We start from the raw sequence: 27,110 nt of genomic DNA, 5'->3' as shown, positions 1-27,110 counted from the left end.
AAATCTAGGATAAATCTGCTTCATTTCACTCCATAAACAAGCCTTGAAACAACATCTTCCCTGCACATGTCGGCAGTGTGGATTATCCATGCACTCCAATTATCTGCCCCATTATTCCACTCCAGTGCCTTTGCTAATCCCAAACCACCTCGATTTCAATTTACTTCTAGAACAATCAGCCTCAGAGTTTGAATTCCTCATCTCAAAAAAAAAAAAAAAAAGCAGCACCCCCGTTGCCTTCAGATGGCTGGGCCATTAAGTAACATGACTCAGACAGAAATGATAGAGTCACAAGCACAAGAATTACTGTGTGTTCTGCTCAGTTCACTTTCAAACACAATGGCTATGTTTGACCTTTTGTCTCCCATGCCGAGTATACAGAAGCTGTCTTGGACATTCAGCCTGCTCCTGCCCATTTTTCATGCTTCTTCATCTGCGTGATGAAAGATTAGATTTAAGTCTTATTAAATTTAAGGTCAGACAATAAGAACAAACCTTAATGATTTGAAAAACTGAGGGCAAAAAAAAACATATCCAAAACTAAGACCCCATACCCACACACCACTGGGTTTTTGGAACCTGATCAAGTGTCATTATTCAAGTCATGCTTCTTGAATTTGTCCTAAGCCTTGAACAAGTCCCTGTGTTTCCTGAACTACGAGTCATTCAAACAGTTGGATTTGTTTCAGTTACCTTAAATTATCTTAAATCTGTGCTAATCTAATGACTCAGTCTATCAGACGTTCTCACTGAAGGAAAATGTAAGCAGTGTGTTTCCTATGTCTCCAGACGCTTTAGACTGAGGACCTGAACAGCTCAGTGAATGCGCTGAGACATGTCTTGTCAAATGATGCCTAAACAGTCAACCATATAATGTGGTACACTGCTCATTTTGCACTGTTTTCACAGCCTAGGTCATCACCATGGTTACCTCACACTCCAGTATGTCTCCCTGTATTAAGGGCAACAGTTATTTCCATTGTTACAGCTACGAATTCAGCTATATGGAATAACAATGACACAAAGTGAGACATCAATATTCGGGTTACGAGGCAATGATGTTGACTGATACGTTGCAAATTTACTACAGTGACATGTCGTAATGGCAGCCATATTTATACAATCACAACTGAATACTGGGCTATTTTAAGTTAATACAGAAACATCGTTCAATTCACGGCTAATGTTCAAAAGCTCCATATAACCTGGCTTTGTTAATACACAGTAATAAAGCAAAAAAGAAGAACGCGAACACATGGTCTCATTACTATTATGCTGATGAGCCGCTTCTGCACGGGGGGGCACCACCACGCACTAGTCTATTAGGAATAGTTCAGAATAAAATCCAGACAATGGCAATGTCAATTTGGAAAAATGTGAGACTTCGGCACATTTTTCTGTTACTTTATCGATAGCGAACAGCTCAGCAGCATCCTTAAAATGACAGTCCTCTTGTTGTCGCTCTCGTGTACAAATTGCTCTGCTACAAGGGGAATTGTCACGAGTCAGCCCTTACGAAAATGAAATGATACGAGCTCCCAACAAACCAGTGAATGTACAATTGTCTGCAAAACACCTTGCACATTTTGATTCAAAATTACCAAGTACGAGCACTTTAATTCATGATTTATGATTTAAAGCCCATCTGGGTGCACAGTCTCCCTCCAGGTATTGTATTTTGGTGATATCAGCACTCTTCGCCCTCTGAGTCAAATAAACAAAGGACACTTACTCAACCTAACTCTGCCTATTGCACAGTTCTGTATTTACCTCACCTTTACACTAATGTGATTTTAGCAAAACGTATCACAGAATCAAACTGGGCGCTGAACAAAGAAATAAAGAAAAGATTAAACAAACAAAAACGAAGACAAAGAGATATTGGATGCACGCCTTTTTAGATTTTCCGCTCCCTTTAGAGAGTAAATTGGTGGTGGCGGCTAGATTTAAGGATACACCTTCCTAAACTGAACCCAAAACATCAAGTGTGCTTTCTGAAAGAGGAACTCAGTTTAAACAGCCGTTTAAGATGCAACGTTCAGAATATTTAGTGTATTTGCCTTGCAAAGCCTACCTCTTCAATGTTGTTCACGGAATTCCGGCAACTTGTCATTTTTGTGGTAAATGATGATGTTGTCGGAGAGCTATAATCCTCCAAGGTCTCCGCTATAAACTCATCCACTGATATAAACTCAGGCATCTTGTCAACAAAAAGCTAAATAATTGGGGGAAACGTATTAAATTAGATAGATAAATATGATAACCATCTGGACTTGGGGAAAAGGTGCACGCTGGCAAACTTGACAGAGCTCTCTGTTAGAAAGTGAGCGCTCGCACTCCTTAGAAACCCATCTCGAAAATGTATGGGACATGCGAAATAGAGGAAGTGTTTCACTGTTTCAATAAACTACGGTTCTGTTGTATTGCGTGCAGTGCGCATGCTCGGGGGCAAATACTAGCGGTTAATTTACGGTTAAGACTTAGCTGGTCTAACGAGGTCTGTATGACAATGACCGCGGAGGTTGTACAAATTATTTAGATTTATTTTAAAACGGTTTTTTCCCCTGAAGCATGTTGCTCGAAAGGCATGAGTGCCCGAGAAAAGTACAATATCTTTGATTTCAGTGTGACTAATTTCACAAATTGCTACATAATGATGAATTGTAGAGTATTATTTGATGACGAACGTTTGAAAAACTCTTGTCATTTTGTGATAAAGCACACATTCAGTTTAGTATTACAAGGCATGGTGTACACTGCGTGTGGAATAAATGTGAGCAACATATGAATAATGCATCACGAAGGAAAAACACATTTATCAGAAGTATATCTTAGCTGCGCAGTCACTCCTGCGTTTTTGAGACAGTGGGAGCATGGCATCGTCCATCGTTAATAAGGCCTGGAAGTCACCTATCTTAGCTGTCAACTCTGATTAGGATTTCACTCCATCTCCTCCCAGCTCCCATCCCTGCACACCCAAATAGCCCGGCTAACCACCATGTGACATCAGCTGCAAATTCCCAAGCTACTCCTATTTGGGTGTGTTCAACCTCTTTCACACCACTGAACTTACCAGGCTGCGTCTGTGCTTAGATCGTGGCCGGCAGTGCCCACTGCTAACGAAAGTTGCAATATGTTAAACGAGTCCTTCCTCTTCTCACGAGGATGAGTCGTGCAGAAATAAATATCTAAAATGAATATCCAAATATTTTGGGCTAAAAGTTTGCAGCAGATGTGCAGAGAGATGTAGAGGAACAAATTACTAAAAAAATACATTCAAATAAGGCTTAAGATACTGCTTTGTTTTCACACAGAGTCATAGAGTTATACAAACTGCAATAAAAATGTGACAGACGTACACTGTGAGAGGCAGGCTGATTACTATTTTCATTACAGAAGCCGAATAATGATGACACAGTGGTTCTGTTGCAGTTTTCTCTGTTCATTTAATTAATATTTCTGTCAAATACCTTATGATGACTGTCTGCATTAATACACCATAAACAGATAACAGTAAGCCTATATGTCTGAGTGTCTGACAGGCAGTAAGCATTTGCTCTGTATAACTAATCAAACTGGACCCAAGTTTATTGAACTTTTAGAACCAAAAATGTCTTGATTCTTTGTTTGGAGAACCGTAGTTTACTGCTCTAACATTAGCAGACTGCAGTGACATTAAACTCAGAAAGAATAATTGTATGGAACAGTAAAAGGGCTGTGGTGTCAGAGGCATGTCTTGCATTTTCCTGCTGTTAAAATTAATGTAATTATTTAATTACAGCCCATTAGACATAATGAATTAATATGAGTGTGCTTTAGATTATGCCTCCAAATGGCATATAAAACAAAGTTAAAAAGCCTAAGGTAAGGGACCCTTAATAGCTGTCTCAGAATATGCACTGCTAATTGCAATTGGCCGTATAATACAAGTATATCCTCATCAATTATAGTCACTCACTTGTTTCAGCTTGCTGATCCCCGTCTTTGTTTATATTGTTATGTGATGGTTTTACTGTCTTTCATGTGTAGGTAACTGCCAAAATATAGGCAGCACCATCATAACACTTTAATAATAGGGTGTTGGGCAACCAAGAGCCACAAGAAGAGCTTTAACCTTGACAAAGATTGTATTAATATCTGGAATTCCGATGCAACACCATTATTTCACAAGAAATTCCATCATTTGTTGTTTTACTGATACTGGTCAAAACCACTCTGTCAGGTGCCGTGGTAGAATCTCAGTTGGTTTGAGAATTGGTGACTAAGACAGACATGACATATCACACATGCAGTTGTCCACTTTTTCATAAAAGAGTGAATGATGACTCATTAGACCACATGACTTTTCAGTAGACCACTGTATTTGTTCTTTACACCCCTGTTCCAGTGGTTATGCATTTTGAGGTGTAATGAAGGATTTGTGCACTGCAACCTGACCATAGTATTCCTCTGTGTGAAGCCCCTCATGAGACAGGCTACTTACACCCTTGAATGATAGGTGCAGTCAGTAGATCTTTGTTGCTTGTCTGTTTCACCTTGCATCTTGAACCAACACATGGGACATCGTAATTTAGGTTTATACAATTTTGACCAGGTTTGACTTTAGCTGATGATGTCATTCCCACACGCCTCTGTGCCACATAATGGTAGTCGCGCCTCCTAATGAAATATCGACAGGTTCAACCATCTTTGCTGCTGTGGCCCCTGCTAACCATAACCCAACACTCCACTTTTACAGTGACATCTTGTCCTCTAGCCATAACAGCAGACAACTGACCCTGCCCAATGTTTTACATATGACCCTTAGCACGGCCGGATGCAATAGCTTAAGTAACTTAGGAATCAAAGCTGTGTCGAAGGACCTGCTTGCAAAATACTTGACACTTGCATTCCTCATTTACTGAAGGGTTTTCTTCATTTTGGTAGTGTCTTGTGATGTGAAGTTGTATAAGGGTTAATATCCCTCTGATGCCCATTTTCTTTGACTCATAGGTAGAGGATTTTGTTCAAAAATATTGGACATGTTTTTTTCTAAATAGAAGCTTTAATTTCATTACAAAAAATAATCATTTAATAATTGAAAGCATTTGAGAAAAATACATATTATGAAATTCAAACAAAAATCAGATGGTCTTTACATAGTTATCAGTGCTCTCGGGGCAGAGTTCCTCTAATTGTAAAATCTAATCTTCTTTCAGTATACATTGAATACAGTTGCCAGTATTTTCATTTTGACAGTTGATCTTACATTACGAACAGTGATAACACATTTTGTAAACATCTCTCAAATTTCTCAGCCAGATGTTGAAGATCTGCTGTTATTCGTGTCTGTATGTGTGAGTATACCTATACTCAGCCATTTACAATGAGCTGACTGATGTGTGTAGGGAGGGTGTACAGTATAAGGAAGAGAAACAGGGTGAGGATAGCCAGTATAATAAAAACAATGATGTACTTTTTATATTTCTTCCAGATGAAGAAGACAAAGGTCTTCATGGGGTTCACAAACCAGTTGAAGGATGTCTTGGGACGACTGTGAGGAAGTAAAGTGGTAATGAGAATAGGTACTGCATTTAACACTGCAGTGTTTAATTAAAAGTGTTAGAAAAAAAAGTATGATGGTCCTCAGGAGCAACTATTCTGAAAACATCCAGATACACCAAGCATGACTGACTAATGCAAATAAGAAAGAATCCTTCACCAAGTCAATCTAGTCAGTTACTCTAATCAGCAAATTTGATAATACTTGATAAACATACTGTAAATGGGCATTAAAGAACTAAATGAAGCAGACATGAGGTTGAGACCCTTACTTTGGTTTCTCAAGAGGCTCTGGTTCCTTGCGTGCTTTTCCAACAGGGTTCTTCTCAGCCTCCTCAGCTGTCAGTAGCTGGAACTCTGCCTCAACTTTACCCTGCAAAACGAGTGAGAAAATATAAACCTACACTTTTAACATAAAACGTGGGACATATTTTGTCGCTATGCTTGCATTTACAAAGAAGGCAGCTCATGTCTTACCATCAAGAGGAAGGTGTTTCCACTGCTGTCAACAAATTGCAAATCTTCGGGCTTCATTTTGCTCCGTTTGCTCCTCTTCTTCTTTTTCTTTTTCTTGTTCTTCTTTTCCTGTTCAGCCTCCCTTGCTTCCCTCTCTATGTCCTCTTGGCTTTTGAGTTTGATGAGTGGCCACCAGCCCTTCATCCTCTTGCTGCGGAAGATGGAGAAGCGGGGGCTGGCCTTGTCCTTGGCCATCTTTATGCTGCACTGCTCTGATGATTTTGCCGCGCGAACCATGTCGCTCAGACGCAATTCTATGGAACCTAAAGACGGGCGGAGATGGGTGTTGCAAGGGTGAGGAATGTCTGAGGAACATATTTAGACTGTTGTCGGCGTAAAATCCACAGAACACTCACCAAGGAAGTCATTGGCAGCAATGCGATCATAGTCCCAGACCTGCAGCACCAGGACGGCGGGCTGGCGGAACTCGGACTCCTCCAGCGAGAAGATTGTCTCTTTTCTTTTATAAATGATCTCCTTCTCTGTGGGCAAGTAGTCAAAGCGGAAAATAAAGCGCCAGTTGAAGTTTCCCTCTCCTGTCAGAGAGTTAAAGTGAACGTCTGTCTCCTGTTTGTCATGCTCCAAACCTTTGATCCATCTGGCAGATACAAAACACACACACACACACACACACACACACACACACATACAGACAGACACACACAAACACAGACACATGCATGAAGAGACCACACAGCATACAATACTCATAGTTCACAAAACAAAACACTAAAACACAGTGGAAACAGTTTCCATGTAAAGCACTGTGTAGACAAATGGCATTGTTTTAATATAGTAATGTGGCACTTATATAGTAAGGTGGTTTGATAAATATGTGGTTGTTTGACTGACCCTTTCACATAGATGTCACTGGATGGCTCTCCAGTGAAGGGATTGACGTCATCCAGCACGACATCATCTGTGTTCCAGATGATCACCCGTAACTCATAACTACACAGGGAGATGACATCATTCTTACATCAAACAAGCACACTACATCAGACAGCTGTCTGCATCAAAGGCTGCTATCGTGTCTATATGTTAGTGTCAAAGTAGTGATGTTCTCAAAAGTCTTTCAATTCCTTTATTATTTTTTTATTTAGTTACGAACATTCTGTAGCTGTAACACAGCAGATTTGTTTGATGTCAATATTACCTTAATTTGGTGCATTAGGAAGTTTAATTAAGAAGCTTCTTAACAAACCAGAAAGAAAAACACAGCCATTCATTTGATGCACTACAGGTTTCGCATATGGTAAAAAATCATCAAAGTGAAATGAATTGGTAATCTCTGATTTACCTTATGGGGAGTCTGGGTTTGATGTTGACAGGAGGTGGTGCTGGAACATCCACAGTAAACATGTCAATCCACATGTGAACATAACCCTATCATAGCCCCAAAGACAAAGGTGAGAATTAGTGTTACTCAGTAAAGCATTAAAAATGAATTTAAGCGTACTTTACAGGTTGTGTTGCTTGACTGTAGCTCTGTGTGAGAGCGGAACTCTAACCTGGGGAAGGCCTGGTTTGTCAGGGTCATGCAGGCACCGAACCTCCACATGTTCAGGCACCAGGGGACAGGCACCTTCACTGAACTCTCTCATCTCACCCCAGCGCCTCAGCACGCTCAGAGCCCTGTGCTGATCCAGTTCTTCATAGTCCTCTTCTGTCTTATTGTTCTTCTTCAGCAATTCTACATAAAAAAAACCCCATCATTTTCAATAGAATGTCACTTTTGGTATTTGGTATTATGTTGTCAAAAAGTTCACCTCCGCTCACCTCCAAAAAAAAAAAAAAAAAGTTAACAGAGCGAAAACAGTAGGTGGTAAGATTTTTAAAGAATTGGGCTAGACTCTGAGAGAGGACTTTAAAAGTTACTCAGCCTATCTGTTTGGTTCCTGGCCTCTTTTTTTGCTATTCCTCTCCCAGGAAGCACATAAGAATTCTGGTAGATTCTTTTATCAACCATACAATTTGTACTATAAGCGTTGTATTTTATAGTATAAACACAGAAAATGAGAATCAAACCTTCAGGAAAAGCTTCATTGGGAATTTTGAAGATCTTGTTGAGAACTTTAACCTCAGTCTCCCTGTATTCTGGAGAAGGAATTCCATTCTTGCGACAAAGCTCAGCCAAGATAGCAGTGGGTTTCTTTGCATCTCTCCACTTATTGTAGCCATCCCTGCAACCATATGGCATGTCTGCCTGTTACTACATAATGCAATTCACTGCACACACAGAAGAATGGACAGGTATCTAAACACAGGACTCTAAAAGATATTTAACAGGGGAAAACACACAAAACAAATATATTTTAAGATGTAAACACAAAGACAGGAAAGTGTTTTTTCTCTCTCAACACTTGATGACTGTTCCATTTCAATGCATTACACAGAAAAGCTGTATTTCATTACTGTTTTGCTTATCTTACTGTTTTGCTTGTTTTGATTATCTTAACTCTGATGTCATTAATCACTTGCGATGAGGTTTTTTTTTTTTTTGTCATGATGACAAAGATCATTACTGCCATAGTCCTTTGTCACGCACTTGTCATAGTACAGGGCAAGGCCACATCCAGCGCGGTGGCGACTGTAGAAGCGGTTTTCTAGGTCCACCCGTGTCTCCCCGATCAAGTCATCTAAGCCCACTATGTCATGGTCAAATACCATGAGCGTGAGCTCTGTCTCCAGAGGGAAGGACACGGTCAACTCGAACACTCTGTGGGGAGACCAGGACACACACTATGTAAACTGTGATGAATGTGATGACGTGATGCCAGTGCATTCACACACACACACACACACACACACACACACACACACACACACACACACACACACACACACACAAAAAGGTTTGTTTGTTTGTTTTAAAACAATGAGTCATTAGAGCTAAATACAAGTTGTTTGACGATAAATGAACAAATAATTATTTCACAGTTTATTCTCTGATTAGCTTTAGAGATGTCATGCTTTACCTGTATTTAATGCATAAAACTATCTTGATTCCAATGTCTTTCACGTTGCCCAAGGCATAGAGGTGTTGATCAGAAAAGTACTTACTCTCCAAACACTGGGTTGAGCTGTTTGGGTATGTAACGCTCCTTGCTGTCCATTTGCTGCTGGCCAGCCTTCACCACCACATAAGGATCTGCCTTTCCATTGGGGTCTGTGGGAGCCAGGTTCGTGGCCTAGCAATTCATAAACAGGACATCAAATTATAAATAAGTGAATGAGAGTGTCATGTGTCGGTGTCTTGTTGTATTCTTATCTGGCTGACAATGTGTGAAACGCATTCAGAACTTCAGTACTGAATGCATTTCATTGGTAGCTGGTTTGAATACACAGACATTCAAAAATGCAAAAAGTCACAGCGACTGCCTCATGAACAAACAGTTTCTGAGCTTTGATCTGGCGCCACACAAACTGAAATGATAAAGTCAGGAGCACTTATTTGTACCTTCACAACATACACCCTGACCAGAACTTTAATGGGTGTGTTTTTGGGGATCCCATTGGTGATCTGGCACTCGGCATCCTCGTCTTCGGGTGAGATGGGGTAAATTAAAAAGGAGCCCTGCAAAAACCAAAAGAACATTCTCTCTAAGACTGTAATATTATCTAAATTTGGATGCCACACAGTCGCAAAATACACACGCACACAATTCTAAAATTATGGGTGCAATATGGATAGGTGAGAGATTGCTTATGTAAAGATGTTTCAGTGTTAACTTCACCTTGTATTTACCCATGGTTCTCTCACTGTCATCATCATCCTCATCATCATTGGATTTGCCTTTGTAGATAGGGGAATGTACGCAGCCAATCCATGAACTCAGAAAATTCATTTTCCAGCTCAGACTTGTAGAGCTATGAGACCATAGTGTGTCAGCAAAGGGAAAATGCTTTGTCTTTTCAACGTCTACTATGATGGAAAATCTCAATAAATCAATAAATAAACAATTACGAAACAAGCTTAAGTGACATGTTTAAGTACAAATCTGATCTTGAAAACTTTAAAGATTTTGGCACAGCCTAATAATGTGAAATAGGTATGCAATTAAATAATGATTGATTCGTCCAGTTAAAAGGTTATGAAAGCAAAAATGATCAGTGAGGAAATATGAAGAGATGACTGAATCCTCTAAAGATATGATATAATGTTTAGGTACCTGTAGAGTGGCAATCTTTTTTCTTTTTGGTTTAGGTGGTTCTATTTCGACCACAACAGCATCTTCATCCTCTGCCTCTATATTACCAATGTTGAGGTTTCCTCCCTCTGTTAAACAAATTACTGAACTGCTTAAATGATTATGTCAGATGTCCAATCTACTGGAATATGTGCATATATATCTCCATTACTGATGATTAGTCATATGGCACAGTGTTACATTGATATTTCGGTGTCATTTTAACACACTGTCTTGATTTTCTTATTGTCTGAACTGTTTTTTAGTGTTGATTTTGCTCTCTTGGGTGAGATTTTTGTGAAAATTAACTGGTTTCTGAAATAGAAACCAGAAATAGAATTCTGATCATATCTATTACAGAAACCAGTCAATTTTTGCAAAAATCTCACTTGAGAGAGCAAGATCTACACTATAAAACCAGTTCAGACAATAAATCAAGACAGCAAGTTAAAACGACACTGAAATATCAATGCGACGCTTCAACATGCTTGTAACAATGACACAGAGTAAGGAAAGCATGGAAATGGTGTTTTTGTCTAAGTTCGACCGCTTAAAGTCATTTATCTTAATCATGTCATACGAGTAACACGTTTGTAAACATGTCAGACAAATTTAATTATTTCTACCATACCAGCATCCTGTGGGTCATCTAGCTCGTCCTCCTTCTCCTCCTGAAACGTAAAAAAAAAAGAATAAAACAAAACTGTAAGCCAACTAATGAAAGTCTTTTAACATATCCACTTAGTATGCATATTATATTCATTTATTACATTAAAAATGCTGAATTCTCACATATTTTTCAAGCTCCGCCAAAGACGCATAATATTTGGACCACCAATCAAGCTCCTCCTTTTCTGGCTCCTCTTCCTCCAGCTCCTCCTCCTTCTTCCTCTGCTTTTTCAGTGGACCCTGAAAATATGCTTCAAATGTTTACTAAGCATGCAAACGACCGATGAGCTTAAGGCTGTAATGTCCAGTATGCACAGTAAAGAGATTACATTGGTTATATGTGATCTATACATTGTAGAGGGTCTTAGACTGTAAAGGATGCTGTTATGCAACCTTGAACAGAGTCTGCAAACACTGCAGGTGATTGGAACCACAACGTGCTCCTTTCCTTAGTATAAACATTTATACATAGATTTTTTCCACCTATTTGCAACGCTACATTAACCTGTTGATCCCACTGAGTAACTGTGATATGCAGAATAACAGCTCGGACAGTCAGCACATTAAAACCCATTATTGAGGGAAAATGAGCTTCAGTAAACAGTGGCCAGTGACAGCTAAAGATGAAGCACACACACAGACACACACACACACACAGACACATACAGACACACACGCACACACACACACGCAAACACACACTCACGCATGCGCGCGCGCACACACACACACACACACACACACACAATCAACAGCCTCCTATTTCGGAGACAGCAGGGGTCCCTGTTATGGACTTGATGTGTAATTAATCAAAGACAGCGAAGCAGCAGGGGGGGACATTCTGTGCCAATACTCTGTATGCCTCTGGCACTTTCACTTTGCCCTGGCTCTTAGCCTCACAGCATAATCAACAGGTTAAAAGGTCCAAAGGACTACACAGACTTAAAGGCTATAGATGAGAGAAGGCTGAAACATGTGTGGCAACTACCAATTAGAAGCTATTTTAAAGATCCCACAGCAACCATTCCACGTCATTGCAACCAGCTTGGTTTGTTATTGGCCCTGAAGGCAGCGCAGCTGTGTGTTCAAAACACTGTCGCACGGGAAGGATACGAAATCTCCAAACTGATTTGAGACTTGTTTTTGAGAAAATGCCACCACATAGATTCTGTTTTTTTGGGGGTTTTTTTAACATTAGAAAATCAATATAAAGTGATGTGACTGAAAGGTGTGCATGAAATAGGGAATGATGAATAATCTGCAAAATTAAATTTTACAGAAGGATATCAGGCAAAACTCACTGCAACCAGGTTAATTGGGTTGATGGGAATTTTTGTATCTTTTAAGGGAAGTCCTCCAAGATCCATTGTCATTACTGTGTGAAGGGGAGTTGTCTTTTTTGGTGGTCTCTCTAAATGAAACAAAAACAACCATTAGCGTAAAACGAGGAGATGCCCTGTCCTAAATGGCACCACATCACAGGTTTTGTTTGATGTTAATGATGTTAATGATGTTAATGATGAGATTGTTAACACGTCAACTCTAACGTTTACCCTGGACTTCGGGCTCCTCCTCCTCCTCTTTCCACTCCTCCAGGTCTTTTGGTGCAAACTGCATAAGGTTCTGCACCACATGTGTACCCACCAGTACAAGCCTCCCAAACGCACGCTGTTCCATCACGAAAATCGTGAGAGGAGGGTGTAGATACACCAGTTCTGGAAGGTCCTACAAATATACACAGAGGGTAGTGTTACAAACACAAAGATATGGTATGGCCAGGAATGTTTGTTGAGTGGATAGGTCTTTTTGAATCTTTGTTGATTTGACTAAACTACTTTTGGTAAAGCTGTCGGTTTAGTTTAATTAAAATTCTGACAAGCAATTACATGCAAATGTCAAAATGAAAATAATGTAAAATTGTGAAAACGGTATGATCTATCAATCACAAAGAACTAATGGTTATAATTACTGCTCAGGCGCACATATCAGTCCAGTCTACTGACAAGCCTTCAGGGATTTAAAAAAATGGATTAAGAAAGAGTGGCAGTTTCTGAGAGCACTTCCCCACCTTCTCACAATAACACAAAGTAAATTGTCTGATCTTCATTACCTCATTATGCAGGCAAAGTGAATTAACTGTAAGCATTTAAGGTCTTAATAATGTGTACTTACCACATCAAAATGTTTGACAATCTTGAGGAAATTGGGGTTCTGCTTATAGCTTTCAATTTCTTCTGACTCGATCATCTGTCCAGCACATTCCATTTTCACCTGTGGCTTCTCCACCTCAAAAAGGTTCACCCTCCTCAGATCCCGCACACCCCAGTACAACACCTGCCACACAGACAAGGACCATCACCAACGCGCTCCACTAAACCTCAGATATATATATGTAATCTGAATAGTATCTATAATACATATATACACATATACATGTAATGTTCAGTGGTATCCATAATAAATATATTCTATATACTTTTCCTATGACTGATATAATGTAATGGTGACAAAAGACATAGTGTGAAATCTATCATGAAATATTACTTAAAAAATTTAGTTTTAGTTGAGGTGTTTACTTTAATACCTCAATTCTGAATTTCCTCATTATGGGTCGAACACCATCCGGGATGATGTAGCGCCTCTCCTCAGACATGTATGGAGGCTCCCTGGGGTCGACATCAGCAGGGAGGCATGGCTGGAGATATACGTAGACTGATATTAACATAACTGTTACGACAAGGTATGTAACAAGTACTTTTGAAATATTTATATAGAGCTTGCTTTAAACAAGGTCTGTTTGTATACAACCCACAGTGAATACAACCATGCATACAAACGTACAAGGTGTTTTCTGTAAGTGAACCTAGTGTTCACTGAATCAGTTTTCCTAAGAGATATTCACCAGTAGTCAGGTCCACTCAGACTCAGTTTAGTAACTTTAGGAATATATGTCTGTGAAGTGGATTTTTGGGATTCTAACTGTGAAAATACAACAGAAGAGTCTGGGAGTCTCACCTCTCCAAAACCAGAGTAATCCAGTTCAATTAACTCAAAGGCAGCGAGGAGCTCCCCTGCATTGATTTTGCCTTTGATGATATCAAAAAACTTCAGCGTAGGCTTCTTGTAAGGCTCCTCTACAAATTTGAGTTCTGGCTCAGCAAATGCACGCCCTAGAGACTGTGGACTTCCCTGTGGCAACAATTAAATATGGTTGAGCAGCTAAAAACATTTGTAACAGTTTGTTAAATTTATTCAAGACATCACAGCCTGTTGTTCAAGAGTATCTATATTAGTTATAAATGACTTGTAGATTTGGAAAAGTCTCAAAACTAGCAATTCCAATGGACATATTTTAAGAATCTTTTAAAGAAATATTTGCAGAAATCTGAACACATTCCTGGTTACAATCTATAATCACAAATCACTCCAACTCTTACACTTTTGGTTATATCACAGGGAATCTGAACCAGTCCTGCTGCACATGTGTTATGAAATTGAGGCGCTCACCAGTCTGTTGTAGTCATAGATGTTGATAATGACAATAGGTGGGTCATCTTTGAAATCATCCTTGCTTCCTTCCATGAGGATCTGCTCATACAGCAGTAACTCACACCAGGTGGGTGACAATGTTTCCTCCATTACCTAAACGTCACATGGACTTGTTAAATGCAACGAAAGTAATCGCAGACATTGTATTAAAGCAAAGCTATGGCAAGATAAACTGTATACTCGTTTAAAAACATTCTGTATAAATACATCATTTAAGCCTGTATTGGAGTATAAACACTGTTGTTTCTCAAAAATTAAGAGGGCATTTTAACCTCAGTATAAATTACATTTGCCTTTATGATCAGTTATCTGCAAATTGTACATTATATGTTTACATTTACTTACACATGCTTCTTTGTGTCAGTATTACGTTCTAAATACCACCAAAACTCTGCTTTCAAAATCATGCCCTCAGCTGCTGTTGTGAGATCACTGAGTGTCTGACAGATAGTGATAGTCATTTCCTGGCCTATACCACAGAGGTGCATCCTTTGCTGTGCTTGGAATCATTACTTTGCCTTACAAAAAAAACAACTGCCTGGATATTCCCCTTGGTGCTAGTAGATCATCATGCAGAATATTTTTCAAGAGCATCTTTCAACACAAGTTGTTTGGCACATTTAAAAATGAAAGGAATTTAAAATAAATCAAGTTATTTCTTGTTTCATCTCAGAACATTTAACACATCAAAACATTGTGTGCCAACATAAAAAGTACACGGTAAACTACTGCTGGGCACATTATGTGTTGTTTTCCATTCTCAGCATCATTGTACTGAAACAAACTAAACACTCTACTTAGGTTACTGTGTTCCTAGTGGATTTTTTTTTCTTTTTTTTTAGTTGATGTCACTGAGTTTATCTGAGTACTCTGTGGAACTGTGCGTTCTTACCCGTGTAACCTGGCATTGTGTGGAGAACACCACTTTGACAAATGGGTCTGAGAGTCCGTTATCATCTGCGGCTACGATGCCACGCGCCTGATAGATATGAGCTCGCAGCTGGAAGTAACGTCTGTCTGCAAGAGAAGAAAGAGGTGACTAATTTCAAGCCTTGAAAATTCAAGTGGGTGAGCTTGTCAGACATTCTGATAAAATGCACTGGTGTAGCGACTACGAAGACAACTGTGGTCCTCTAGGAGTTTTTTTTTTTGTCCACTCAGGACAAATTCATGGCATGTAAAATTTGTTTATCTCCAAAATAAAACATTCATTGCATACAATATATGAATACAGATGCAGTACTCATGGAGAGATATACTCACCTTCCACCTGTAGCTTGACTGGAGGCACGCTTGTTGGGATGACTGCAGTGGTTGTTGCCTCCTCATGCAGTGGTCTGAATTCTGCTGGCAGGCTGGTGACACAGTTTTTAGCATACTTGGTAATGCCAAGCCAGAGGTAGACTTCAAGTTTGGCAAAGATCTCCCCCAGAAGTCCTCCTGGGGTCTTAAACGAGACCAGACAAAGTCAATAAAGAAGATGGTTCTCTCTCTCAATGTTTTACTTAAAATTACTGTTAAATATGTGTCCATTACTTCGAATCTTTAAAATCTTTAAATAACTTTGTAGTAATTTGACACTAGTTTATGGATGTAAAATTCCTGCTGCAAGAGGAGTGGTCAGTGATATATGCTGGGCAGTGTTATATCGTGATATTTACCTTCATGTAAACGGTCGTGAGTTTGCCACAGTCTTTGCCCTTTTCCTCTTCCACTAGTGAGAAGAGGATGGAATGTGCCGGAATTCTGGCATACGCTACCCGTCTACCCCCACTCATCATCCATAGAAATACATCTGGCAAGGTGCTCTGAGGCTGGAACACACACACACACACACACACATACACATACACCTTTTCTACTTTGGCTAGTGCTGAAACAAAGGATCTTTGCCTTAAATGTATTATGCAAATGTAGCAGAGATAGTTTTGCTCCAGTCACTCTACCTCTTTGGCCAGGAATCGTGTTCTCTTAAGAATTCTCTTAGCCTCTCCCACTTTCTCTTTGACTGTGCGTCTGGTGACTCTTCGTCTCACTCTCAGAGCTTGCTTGGCCAACAGGATCTGAAACCAGTTTAAATCCATATTGAATTCTACTCAGAGACCCCATATATATATATATATATATATATATATATATATATATATATATATATATATATATATATATGTATATTTTATAAAACACAGGACATGCTATGCAATGCTGGGATTTGAGAAATTGGTGGAAAAATGATCTTTGATACTTTGTGATCTGATACTTTGAATTTGTAATAGGGTGTTGATGGTATAGTAATAAGACCAGTGGCTCAGTAAACACAGGGTTGTGATCTTGAGTCCTATGGGTGACTACTCACTGATGTCACAGTAAATGCTTCAACTGAAGGCTGCAGAGGAACTGTTTGAATTCTAATAGACAATGTGACTGAGCTCTGGATCAGCTAAATAAATTGTTGAGGGAACAGTTTATAAAGGTTCGAGCAACATGTCACTCACTATGTTTCTCTTTATGAACTGCATGCGACACTTGTCCAGGTTGTTTGGTCGGATGTGCTTCTTCCTGTCAGTGTTTGAGCTGTACTGTCTGAAACCCAAACAAGGAAAACCCAAACATCAATCACTGACCAAGGAAATGTCTCACCTCGAATGCAATATCAAATTCTTCAGCACCTCGCTATTAGGCAAGTGGAGCTTACTTGCAGCTGGCAACAAATTCCAGCAGGACCTCTGTAAAGCGTTCCTTGGCATTGCTTTTGGGTCTCTTCAGCAATTTTTCAACTTCATCAATACCATACTCCTAAAAGGGAGAAGACCACAGATGAAGTCTGTATCTGTGCCAGACATTTAACTGAAAACAGAAGACATCTGGAGCAGCAGATAGGTGGATGCAAAGAATTCTGTTCAAATGTAGGGTAATAGGAATTATAGCATTTACCAGCCTATCAGCCATCTTGGAAAGCCAGTTACAGTTGCAAAGTCGAAAACTGTGGTCCTCAAAGTAGTTCCAGACATAGATACAGGGCTTCTCACGGAATAAGGGAATGCAGTTGAATGATCTGCATAGTCAAGGATAAAACAATTAAAACGACGCTGTTCACTATACAAGTTCATATTTAAGAAAGACTGATTCCTCTTGTTTTTCTGGTTGATAACTTACTATTTGTGCTAACATAACATGGCATAAGATTAGATATTCTAGCAAATGGCAGAACACTGACAGTAAACTCGTACTGCAGACAAAAACATTGTTCTCTTGAAGCAAACGCAGCGTATCAGAAATATTACGTGACTGTAATATATGCAGCACACTGTTCATGTGATCAAAGCAGAAAAGACTGATCAAGTTTTAAGTCATGCTTTGAAAATATTGCCTATTAATTTGCACATTAAAGATACATATCGCTTTTCAATTAATTTCCAACAAAAAGAAATCAGAAATTTGAAAAACAAGACATTGCACATATTAATTCCTATTCTTCTTTCTTTCTTTTTTTTCTTTTTTGGACTGAAATGATATTCATTTGATTCACAAGGAAAAAAAAAAGAGGGAATATTTGTAACTTTTGTGGGTTTGCAAATAAACAAACAAACGAAAAAAAAAAAATCTGTTTTGTGAAGTATGACAGCATTACCTATCATATTCTGTTGCCTGTGGTGCCCTGGGTGCTGTGACAGATTTGCCTTCAGTGCCTGCTGTCAGGAGGTCCTCTCTCTCCAGCTCGTCCTCTGAGGACTCTAACAGTGCCTGTCTGTCCTCACCAAGCTCCCCCTGTCCAGCACCCTTCTTAGACTTCACTACCACGTCTGCTGCCTTGCCATAGTTCCCTGTGAATTCACACGTGCAAACAAACACAATCTGTGGTGATATATGTGTTGCATGGTGACATTTGTTGAAAATGAATCACTTTGTTATTAGTTATATAATTGTATGTTATGAATAAACAGGGGAACAGAAACACTGTGCATTTGCTTAAAAACCTAAGGTTTTTTTTTTTGTTTTTTTTTTAACACTAAGTAAATACTAAAGATACAGCCACAGAAATATTCAGCCATACCAATGGACAGCTCAAAAGTAACTAGTTTGTTGCCAATGGATGGGTCTATCATCGTCGCTTCAAAGAGAGATGCAAAGAGCAAGAATTCCTCTTTCTCCCCAGCAAAATTCTGCAGGCAGAATATATTTTGAAATCCATGTAAATAACATCCTCACAGAGCGAAACAACAGAAATTCGACATGAAAGGCATTGAGAATGATGTTTTCAATCCAAATGTGGCGGGATTTGCTATCACCTCAGGTAAAGGATGAATCTCCTCCACTTCAACAGTGACAGCACCTGGAACCTCTGAGCTGGAGTCCTCTGGTTCTTCACTGGGCCCACTGCGACCTTGGGCAACTGAGGGGCGGAGATATCACTCAGTATAAATGCAGTTCCTCTACAGCAGAAACATTATGGTGATGTGTCTTTTTGAAAATTGCTACAGTGATAAGAAGGTCACTTTTTGTTTTTTTGTTTTTTATGAAATGCTGATTTCTCAAAGCTATACTGCGTATTTTATAAACGACACTGTTCAAATAAACGACGGTGGTTTGGAGTGTTTTGCCTCAAAAAAGAAAAATACTGTCCCATAAAGAGTGATGAATTCCCACATGATCGAATATATTCACTCACACCATCTCTCATTTGACAGGATCGGAGAATCAGAGTCTAAACTGTTAATGATATTTCACTGGATCCTTTTATTGGTCTCATTTTTTGAACAGAATACCTTCATTGCTTTTCTTCTTCTTCTCCTTTGACTTCTTGCTCTTGCGTTTGATGCTGAACTTGCTCAGTGCGCTCTTGACATTATCAGTGGCTTTACTCTCCACCGCAGCAACAGGGGAAGAGTAGACCTCCACACTCAAAGAGAGAAGCAGCCTGCCCCTGTAGAAGATTCCCTCACTTAGCCCCTCATTCAAATCCCGATGAATGTCCCTCAGGGCTGAGTTCTGGGGCGAGCCATACAAGTTGATCCAGGATGGCCCAAAGGTCGGATGAAAGCCTTTCAATTGTGGGGAGAACAGAAAGTGTGAAAAGATGTAAAATGACGATTGGAGGGTGACATAACGCAAACGTGTTCAACGTTAGCGAGCTTTTACCCAGTTCAGACTATGTATGAGAGAATATGTCAGATGGTAATTAAAGCTGGAAAAATGTGTCTGGAGATATGTTGTAAGGATACGGACAGGTGAGGTTTTTGTCTCAATGTGCAGGCTTTGATGAAGACGCATGCAGTCTCTTCACTGAGTTTATTCCCTTACACACATTTGAAATGAACTCCACTAATCTAGCTATTCTCTCTTTCAGACACAACTGGGTTCGAAGTTATTTGGCAAATATCTCTCCCACTTTAAAGAGGTATTGTAGAAAGGATAGAGATGAATTGAAGAAGACAGAGGTGGGATAAAATCTGAGAAAAAAAGGAGAGTAGATAGGGATGTTTGAAGAGGGGTAAAGAGAGATGAATGGACAAAATGTCAAAGCAAGGGACAGATATAACTTGAAAGAAAGGGAATTGTGTGTCTGAGAGGAGGGTAGAGATTGTGGGGGGAAAAAAACTGCTTTGAAATGAGGCCAGGAGGATTAAAGAGACACAGTGAAATATAACTGCAAACAAAATGAGAAGTGGCAAGCAAAATGGTTGTGTTAGCGATAGTATCAATAAAACTGGCAACTACAAAGCAACCAGTTTTGTGAAGTAATTACTTTCTAATTCATAAACTTGAGTCCACCTGCCTTATGTGGTTAGAATAAATTTACTCTGTCCTTCTCTCTTTCCCTATTTCCATTTCCTTTTCAATTTTTTTTTTAATTGGCTGTGTGAGAAATGTATGAGGCTACCTTCTCCACATCTGATACCTTGCACAGTGTCATAGTGCGGTCTATAGCAGCCAACTTCTAAATCCTTAGCCTTAAGTTAACCGTATTTAACGTGTATGCAGAATTTGATGTTTGTTGAGCTAAAGGCTTATAAATACCGTTTCTTAGAAAAAAAAAAGTGACTATCATGATGAAGCAGCAAATTTGTTGAGCATAAAAGGATATATCACCTTCCAAAAATTGCAATGCAGTGACTGTAATGTAAATCTGTCACCGTTTATTAATGGTTTTAAATAGCGCCACCATGTGGGCACATCATGCCAAAACTGATGGGCTTGTTCACTCTCAATAACTACATATGACCAGTAAGTTTCATTTTGGCTTGCTACCTCTGAAATTTGGACCCACGTTTGAAAAAAGCACTTCTGTTTACGAATTTGGCTCTTAAGAGCTTTTCAGAAAAATCAATAGTGAGAATAATTTAGCGGCGACAGGAGAGATGTAGCAAAAAACTCTCAGAGGAGGATTTACAGTAATATAACAGGAATGTTTGTCATGCACTGTTCATTTCAAAACCTACCGTTTCTGTTGGGGTTTAGAAATTTGCTGGAGGTCCAAAAAGTGTGTGGCCACAGCCACATCACCGATATTGGCATCATCCAGGATCTGAACTTTAATACGGCGAGCGAGAGGAGGGAACTGCTCAATGAAAGAGATCTGTTCATTCCATTCAGGGACATTGCTGTTGCTTATTACTGATGTCTCACCCTGAAAAGAAAAAAAAACCTAAATCATTGGCAATCATGCACATGCTTAACTATACATTGTGTAAATGATGGTTACTACAAACAGAAATGAACAACTCCATTAAAACTGTCTCACATATGTATTTTAATTTTATGGTGTGTCGTTCTTTCCCCAAAATGGCAAAAATAAACTTTAAGTGATGATATACATAGTTATACAAGTTCAAAAAGCCAATACTATTTGTAAAAGCACAGCTGCTGTATGAATGCTACATTTTAGAGGACTGTAATGTACTCAGTGAAACAGTTCAGGTATTGTTCAGCTCTGTCAGGGGGTATGTAGTATTGCACAGAGGGAAACAATGAAGGAATATGTCCTAATCTCTATCTGACGGGAGTTAACATGGGCACTGAGGTCATTTCCTATTGTTTTGAAATGTTTGCCTTTTCCTCATTTAGGTAAGGGAACGAGAGAGGTTAAAACACACACACCCAACCCAAAAAGCAAATAGACGTGCAGGGAGGGTTTGTGTAGATGTTGTCTGTGTCAGAAAGTGTGTACGGCAAAGTAAGAGAGAGAGAACATACAAATTCTGAATAATACTTGACATTTTTTTTTCTATTGAGCATTATGACAAAAACTAACTGCAAAGAAACTAAACCTGAAAACTCCCAAAGGCAAATTAAAATAGTATGGCTTTTTTCTATGCATGATATTTGATGCTATAAGTGCTTTTTGGCAGTGCAGTAGTGCTATTGCCAGTATGGTAGCTATTACGCTGCCAAAACAATAAAGTTCACTGTATGGGGAGATCAGTTGTTGTGACTTTTGTCAATCTCAGGTTTGCAACACTGAAGACGTTAAGACTAAGTTGGCACATACTTTATGTACACAAGCTGATGTCAGTCATAATTGAATGCACCATTAAAAGTAGAAGGAGGAACTAAATTTAAACTACAAAAAAATACCTGCTGGCCAGCAAACGTGACTTGCACATAGGGGTCAATGAAGATCTTTTTGTCCCCCATCATCTTGGAGAAACTCCCCAGGAAGCCAGCACTCATGCTGGGCAGGCCTTCTGCACGGTAGATCTTAATCAGGAACTTAGCCCAAGGCCTCTCAACAGGCATTCTCTTGGGTAGGAGAAGATTCCTACCATGAAAAACATACTACATGTATGTATATAGAAATACATATATACATACACTACATATAGAGGTTATTACATTAGTTTTCCCATAACAACTTTTATCTAACTGACTTTGATTGTTAAAAGGAAGGGAAACAGCAAGATCTAAGTAAATCAGTAAATAAAAATGAATTAATGTAGACTGATATGGCAGTGATAATGTAATGCTTATACTTTGTAAGACTGGTGTTCCATCTTGGTGTCTCAGGAATGGAATGAAAGACATACTCACTTTTCAATGTCATCATTCTGGCTACTGGCAGGTGGCAGACTAGCCATACCCATAGCATCCCCCTTCATTACCACACTCAACGTACACTTCACATAACCTTTCACCCCTGTGCGGGTGTCTTTGGGGTCAGTCAGTGGAGCCCATTTCTGATAGAATCTATGATCTGTAATTTCAAATGTGAACTACTTAAGTGGATTCATTTAAGCTTCATGATGATAGCACTTCAACATTCATGTCTCATGATTACAGTATTTTCAACTTCAGTATATCTCATTAGTGTAATTGTATAGATAAATGCTCAAGCCCACCTCTCTCCCTAACTTAGCAAAATCATATACTGAATTCATAATTACAACATTATTAAGGCATTTTTTGCGTTTGTTTTTTGAGAGTAATGACCTGGCTGGTGGTAGACAGTGCTGATGTCTATCTTGAAGGTACCAATACGGGTCATCAAAAAAGCCAGTGTTTTTTTGTGAACAACCTGCAAGACATACGTACGCTGTGTTGTCATCTTAGCTCTTTACTAACTCAGACAAAAATAAAACAGTCTGATTCATTTTCTTATTGTTTTTTTTTGTTTGTTTGTTTTTTTCATAGTGGTTGGCACACTTACAGAAATTTCAATGACTTTATCAAAGAGCACATCTTGTGTCTCCTGGAATTCAAACATGAAGTTCTGAGGAGAAAAAGGAGAAAAAGAAAGAGTCAACAAAGTTATACTTCCTGGAAGTTTAAAGCAAAGCAAATAACAAACATGTCCCTCCTGATTCTGTCACAGTGTTTACCTCATTGTAAAAGGGACAATTGGTGGATTTCTGTGTGGCTGTGTGTCTCTTTTCGCCTCCTACTGTCACATAAACAGCTGGGTTGATGTTGACTCCCACCAGCTTCTGGGCCTCCAGCACATTGACATTAACCTGAGGAGGGACCAGCAACAACCTAAAAATGAGTCTCGCCTGCCTGCTGTTCCTGACTGGCAAACCTAAACCTTCAGAACAGCTGTAATGTCAGAAATCGTTGAATACATGTCATCATGGCTCATATTAATTATGAATAACTGCAGTGTGCCTGGTGTGAAACGACAGTTGCAAGATGAAAGCGGTTAATGTAAAGTGCTCATCTTTTTCCAGAAACGATGTAAGCCATTTTCAGCATCAAATGACATGGCTATAATTTAGCGTCAAAGCATGACGTGAGAAGACATATTAATCAAATTGCTCTGTTTTGCTCTATCCAATTACTCAGTGCTTTACCTGGAAACTCTGCACTTTGGGTGCGGCAGCGAGCTCATGCTTTGATAAAGCCCTGCAGCGACTATGAATAAAAACAAACACATTCAGAATGACACAACATCTTTCTCACTTATCAAGTGATATAATACAACAAGAAGTGTAATCGGCATGTGCAAATACATTTTTTTGAACATGGTGTGTCGTTTCAGGATGAGATACACGCAGTACCGTCACAGACTGGTTATTAAAACACACCTTAAGATAGGGGTGAACGTCATGTTGGCATATTCCATATCTGCCATGTCATAATCGTCTTCATAATCATCATCCTCATCTTCTTCATCATCATCTCCACCAGCAGTCCTAAGCAGACTACGACCAATCATTCTCGTCTCTCGGTCTAGTTGCTGCGGCCGCGTAGTCTGTTTGGAACTGACTCATAAAATCAACAACTCTGATCGTCAGGAACGTAATGGAAATGAAACTTCAACTGTGAATTAATGTGAATGTTTTGCTCAGTGTCGAAGCTTACCCTGGTTCAGCAAAGCTTGGGTTCCTTATGACCAGCCCTGAACTGAAATAAATGAAGAAAAGAACAAGATCTGGGTTTTAGCTACACTGTTATACACTTCCTTTAAACTGGCAGGCATGAACTTAAATTAGCCAAGATGGAGGATGGATAAACACAGTGGTATCACTCACTCATCATTGTCTTCTACACTGAGGAAGTCTTCACTGTCCCAGGTCCCAACAGCACCTTGCACAGGCTGGTATCTCACATCCAACTCTATGTATATCTATAAAGAATAGTATTTCACCAGTAACACCATAGTATAACCAGCCACACAGAGAGATTCAGTAGACATACTGGAAGGTATGTAAATTCACAACCACCTGTAAAATTATAAATATTTCCAAATGAAGCATTAAAATGACAGAATCTTTTGGCTGAGGGATCATTCAGAAACCATTTTATTCACGCCGCATAAAGAGCCCCGGATGAGAGCTGAGGCTCTTAACCGTTGTAATCAGAAGGTATGTGCCATGAGGAGGCCTTGTACTCACGTCAGTCAGGCTGAAGTTGCTGTCTGTGAGCGGCTCCCGGAGGACCAGCCTCCCTGCCGTCACCACGTGCTGCAGACTGATCACAAGTCTGCCGAGCAGCCTACAGACACACCGAACACAGCCACAGGTAGACAGAAAGCAGAAAACTCACCTCTCAGCCATAACACTTTCACGGGAATACATGTATGTATGTTAATAAATTATTTATAAACATATGTGACAGATAAAAAATAATGCTTAGTGGGTTCCTGGACCCATTATCATGAAAACATGTTTAGAGGCTGAAACTAGGTGCTTAATGTTGTGATAAAATAAAGAATATGCAGAACATGTCATATTTTCCCACTGAAAACATATTTGACAGAGAAGGTCTCCTCAGGGTGACATGAATGTAAACAACTGACCTGTTGCTGAACATTTTGCTGTAGTTGTAGACACTGACTGACAGCACCTCATCTTTGACAATCTTCCCATAGTGTGGCCATCTGAAGTGCTAAAGACATGCAGATAGATGGTGGCACTGATTTGAGAGAACAGCTGTAGAGGACTTTTAATCAATTCTTGCATGTGACAGTAGTTTCAGTTGGTCGCGTCATTCTATTCCCTGAGCAGACACTGTCATAAAACCGTCAGGCTGTGAGCAGAATGTGACCTATTTGCTGTCGCATGGTAATGAACCATATCTGAGGCGAGTTTTTCTGTAATTAATTGTATTATCATATACTTGTGAGCTGACACTTTACTAAATGAAGACCACCTACTATATTATAATCTGGAAGAGTGTTTAATAGCCAAATTGACTGTCTCCAGCCTCTAATTCAATAAACTCAAATTCTATTGGAGAGCTTAAAGAGCCTTAGGCTGTTTATTGGAGAGAACAACAAAAAAATACTGGTTCTCATTTATCTGAGCTGTAATAAACCTACTTTTAACATGTGTTATCTCTCCCACCACACCGTTCCAAAACAGCAGTTATATGGGAAATTCTACTGAGAAACCAATAAGTGCTAGTTATGTTACTTTGGTGCATATGTTAAGTTAATGCACAGCTAGTGTTTTCTGGGAGTTAAGGATGTGCCATCACCTATGGGTGGGTGTCAGACATGCCAGTAATGAGTAACTACAGAGGGAGTGGTTTGGCAAAAAAAGCATGTTTGCCTCCCAACTAGTAGCTGGTCAATAAATCTCAGAAAGTAAATGTCTCTTGCCAGTTTCTTCTCTATTCCCTTAGTCAATAGCCTGTATGCTGTTATACCCGGGTACAGGTTTTTGATAGATGTGTTTTAAAAATCTGTAATAGAGGTGATGGGATTCATTTATAGATAAAGAATACATTTATAACCAGTGAACATTATACAACTCTTACGATCTACCACCCCTAAAGTTATGAATTTTATAAGTTAAAATGGACATCATGCCCATTCACAATGGCAACTGTACACGATAATGTTTGACTTTCATAACCAGCTATTTACAACAATTTGTGTCTTTAATACATCTCTGTCTATACAGTGTTAGCATTTAAGTGGAGTTCATTCTGTTGATCTAGCAGAAAACAAGGAACAAAAAGTCAACACAGTTACAGTGAATGAGAACCCTGGGGTGAGCTTAAGGACTTGTGTAGCATAATCCTAATGTCTATTGAGATCACTGTGAGCTCCAGTAGGATAAACATATTAAATCTGTATCAATCTATCTTACTTTTCTCCCTAAGAGGAAACTGATAAAACTCAGACCAGTAAAGCCTTCCTTACCTCATTGAAGATGGCTATATTTTCACACTGAAGAATCTTGGTTTTATGTGTAAAACCTGAACAAAGAAAAACAGGTTGCCTCAGTCTTTAGACATGACTACACTAAATCATGCCAAAAAGTACCGTACAAATTCTATGAATACAGCACTAATGAGTCAATTAAAATGAACGAAACTTTACATGGTCTCCTTGTATATTTGCACGAGATGAGAAGAACACCAAATTAATGTAACCACCAAAAATATGAGAGGATTCCCACTAAAAACGTATTTCTTTCGTAAACGTACACATATGAATCAGCAAAACACCAGCATGTCTTAATCTGAAATCATGAAAGATCATGATACAAACCCCTGAAAGACAATTCCACCTTCCGGTCATATTTCCCTGGCAAGTTAGAAATCTTCTTTAAATGGACAGTAATGGACATATTTCAGTGATGAATGGCTGCTTTTTCAGCCGCCGTCTGCCTTATTAGCTTTGAGTCTTTTTCATCTTCGAGTTTTTTAGTTTGTTCACATGTCCTTTACGCTTTCCCAGTCAGTATGAGGAGTAGAAACTGG

At 39.3% G+C, this 27,110-nt stretch overlaps 2 protein-coding genes across 2 annotated transcripts in view; both read right to left on the bottom strand.

Moving 5' to 3' along the window:
- The window catches only part of unm_sa1614 (un-named sa1614), a 28,010-nt gene extending 25,810 nt beyond the window's left edge, over positions 1–2,200 (bottom strand). Inside the window, exon 1 of the mRNA XM_030776185.1 lies at positions 2,075–2,200. Coding sequence (XP_030632045.1) covers positions 2,075–2,200 — 126 coding nt within the window. The remainder of the gene's footprint in view (positions 1–2,074) is intronic.
- Positions 2,201–5,352: 3,152 nt separating this feature from the next.
- Positions 5,353–26,977, bottom strand: fer1l4 (fer-1 like family member 4). Its single transcript, XM_030776184.1, is given in 48 exon segments — positions 5,353–5,533; positions 5,814–5,914; positions 6,019–6,320; positions 6,414–6,655; positions 6,910–7,008; positions 7,358–7,443; positions 7,569–7,750; positions 8,086–8,240; positions 8,606–8,776; positions 9,121–9,248; positions 9,518–9,634; positions 9,795–9,866; positions 9,868–9,927; positions 10,230–10,336; positions 10,879–10,918; positions 11,040–11,156; positions 12,218–12,327; positions 12,470–12,641; positions 13,089–13,250; positions 13,501–13,611; positions 13,932–14,105; positions 14,424–14,558; positions 15,358–15,482; positions 15,729–15,912; positions 16,127–16,279; positions 16,412–16,528; positions 16,961–17,048; positions 17,161–17,261; positions 17,400–17,520; positions 18,097–18,289; positions 18,520–18,628; positions 18,755–18,858; positions 19,232–19,507; positions 20,906–20,921; positions 20,923–21,093; positions 22,041–22,224; positions 22,494–22,656; positions 22,893–22,977; positions 23,110–23,172; positions 23,282–23,413; positions 23,750–23,810; positions 23,984–24,160; positions 24,261–24,302; positions 24,431–24,525; positions 24,794–24,893; positions 25,198–25,286; positions 26,548–26,603; positions 26,899–26,977. Coding segments are annotated over 48 exon segments (6,108 nt in total).
- Between the last annotated feature and the right edge of the window lie 133 nt (positions 26,978–27,110).

The sequence above is a fragment of the Chanos chanos genome, chromosome 6 (assembly GCF_902362185.1).
Source record: "Chanos chanos chromosome 6, fChaCha1.1, whole genome shotgun sequence".
Lineage (NCBI taxonomy): Eukaryota > Metazoa > Chordata > Actinopteri > Gonorynchiformes > Chanidae > Chanos > Chanos chanos.
The sequence above is the reverse complement of the archived record's forward strand: the minus strand, read 5'-3'. Positions and strand labels throughout refer to the sequence as shown.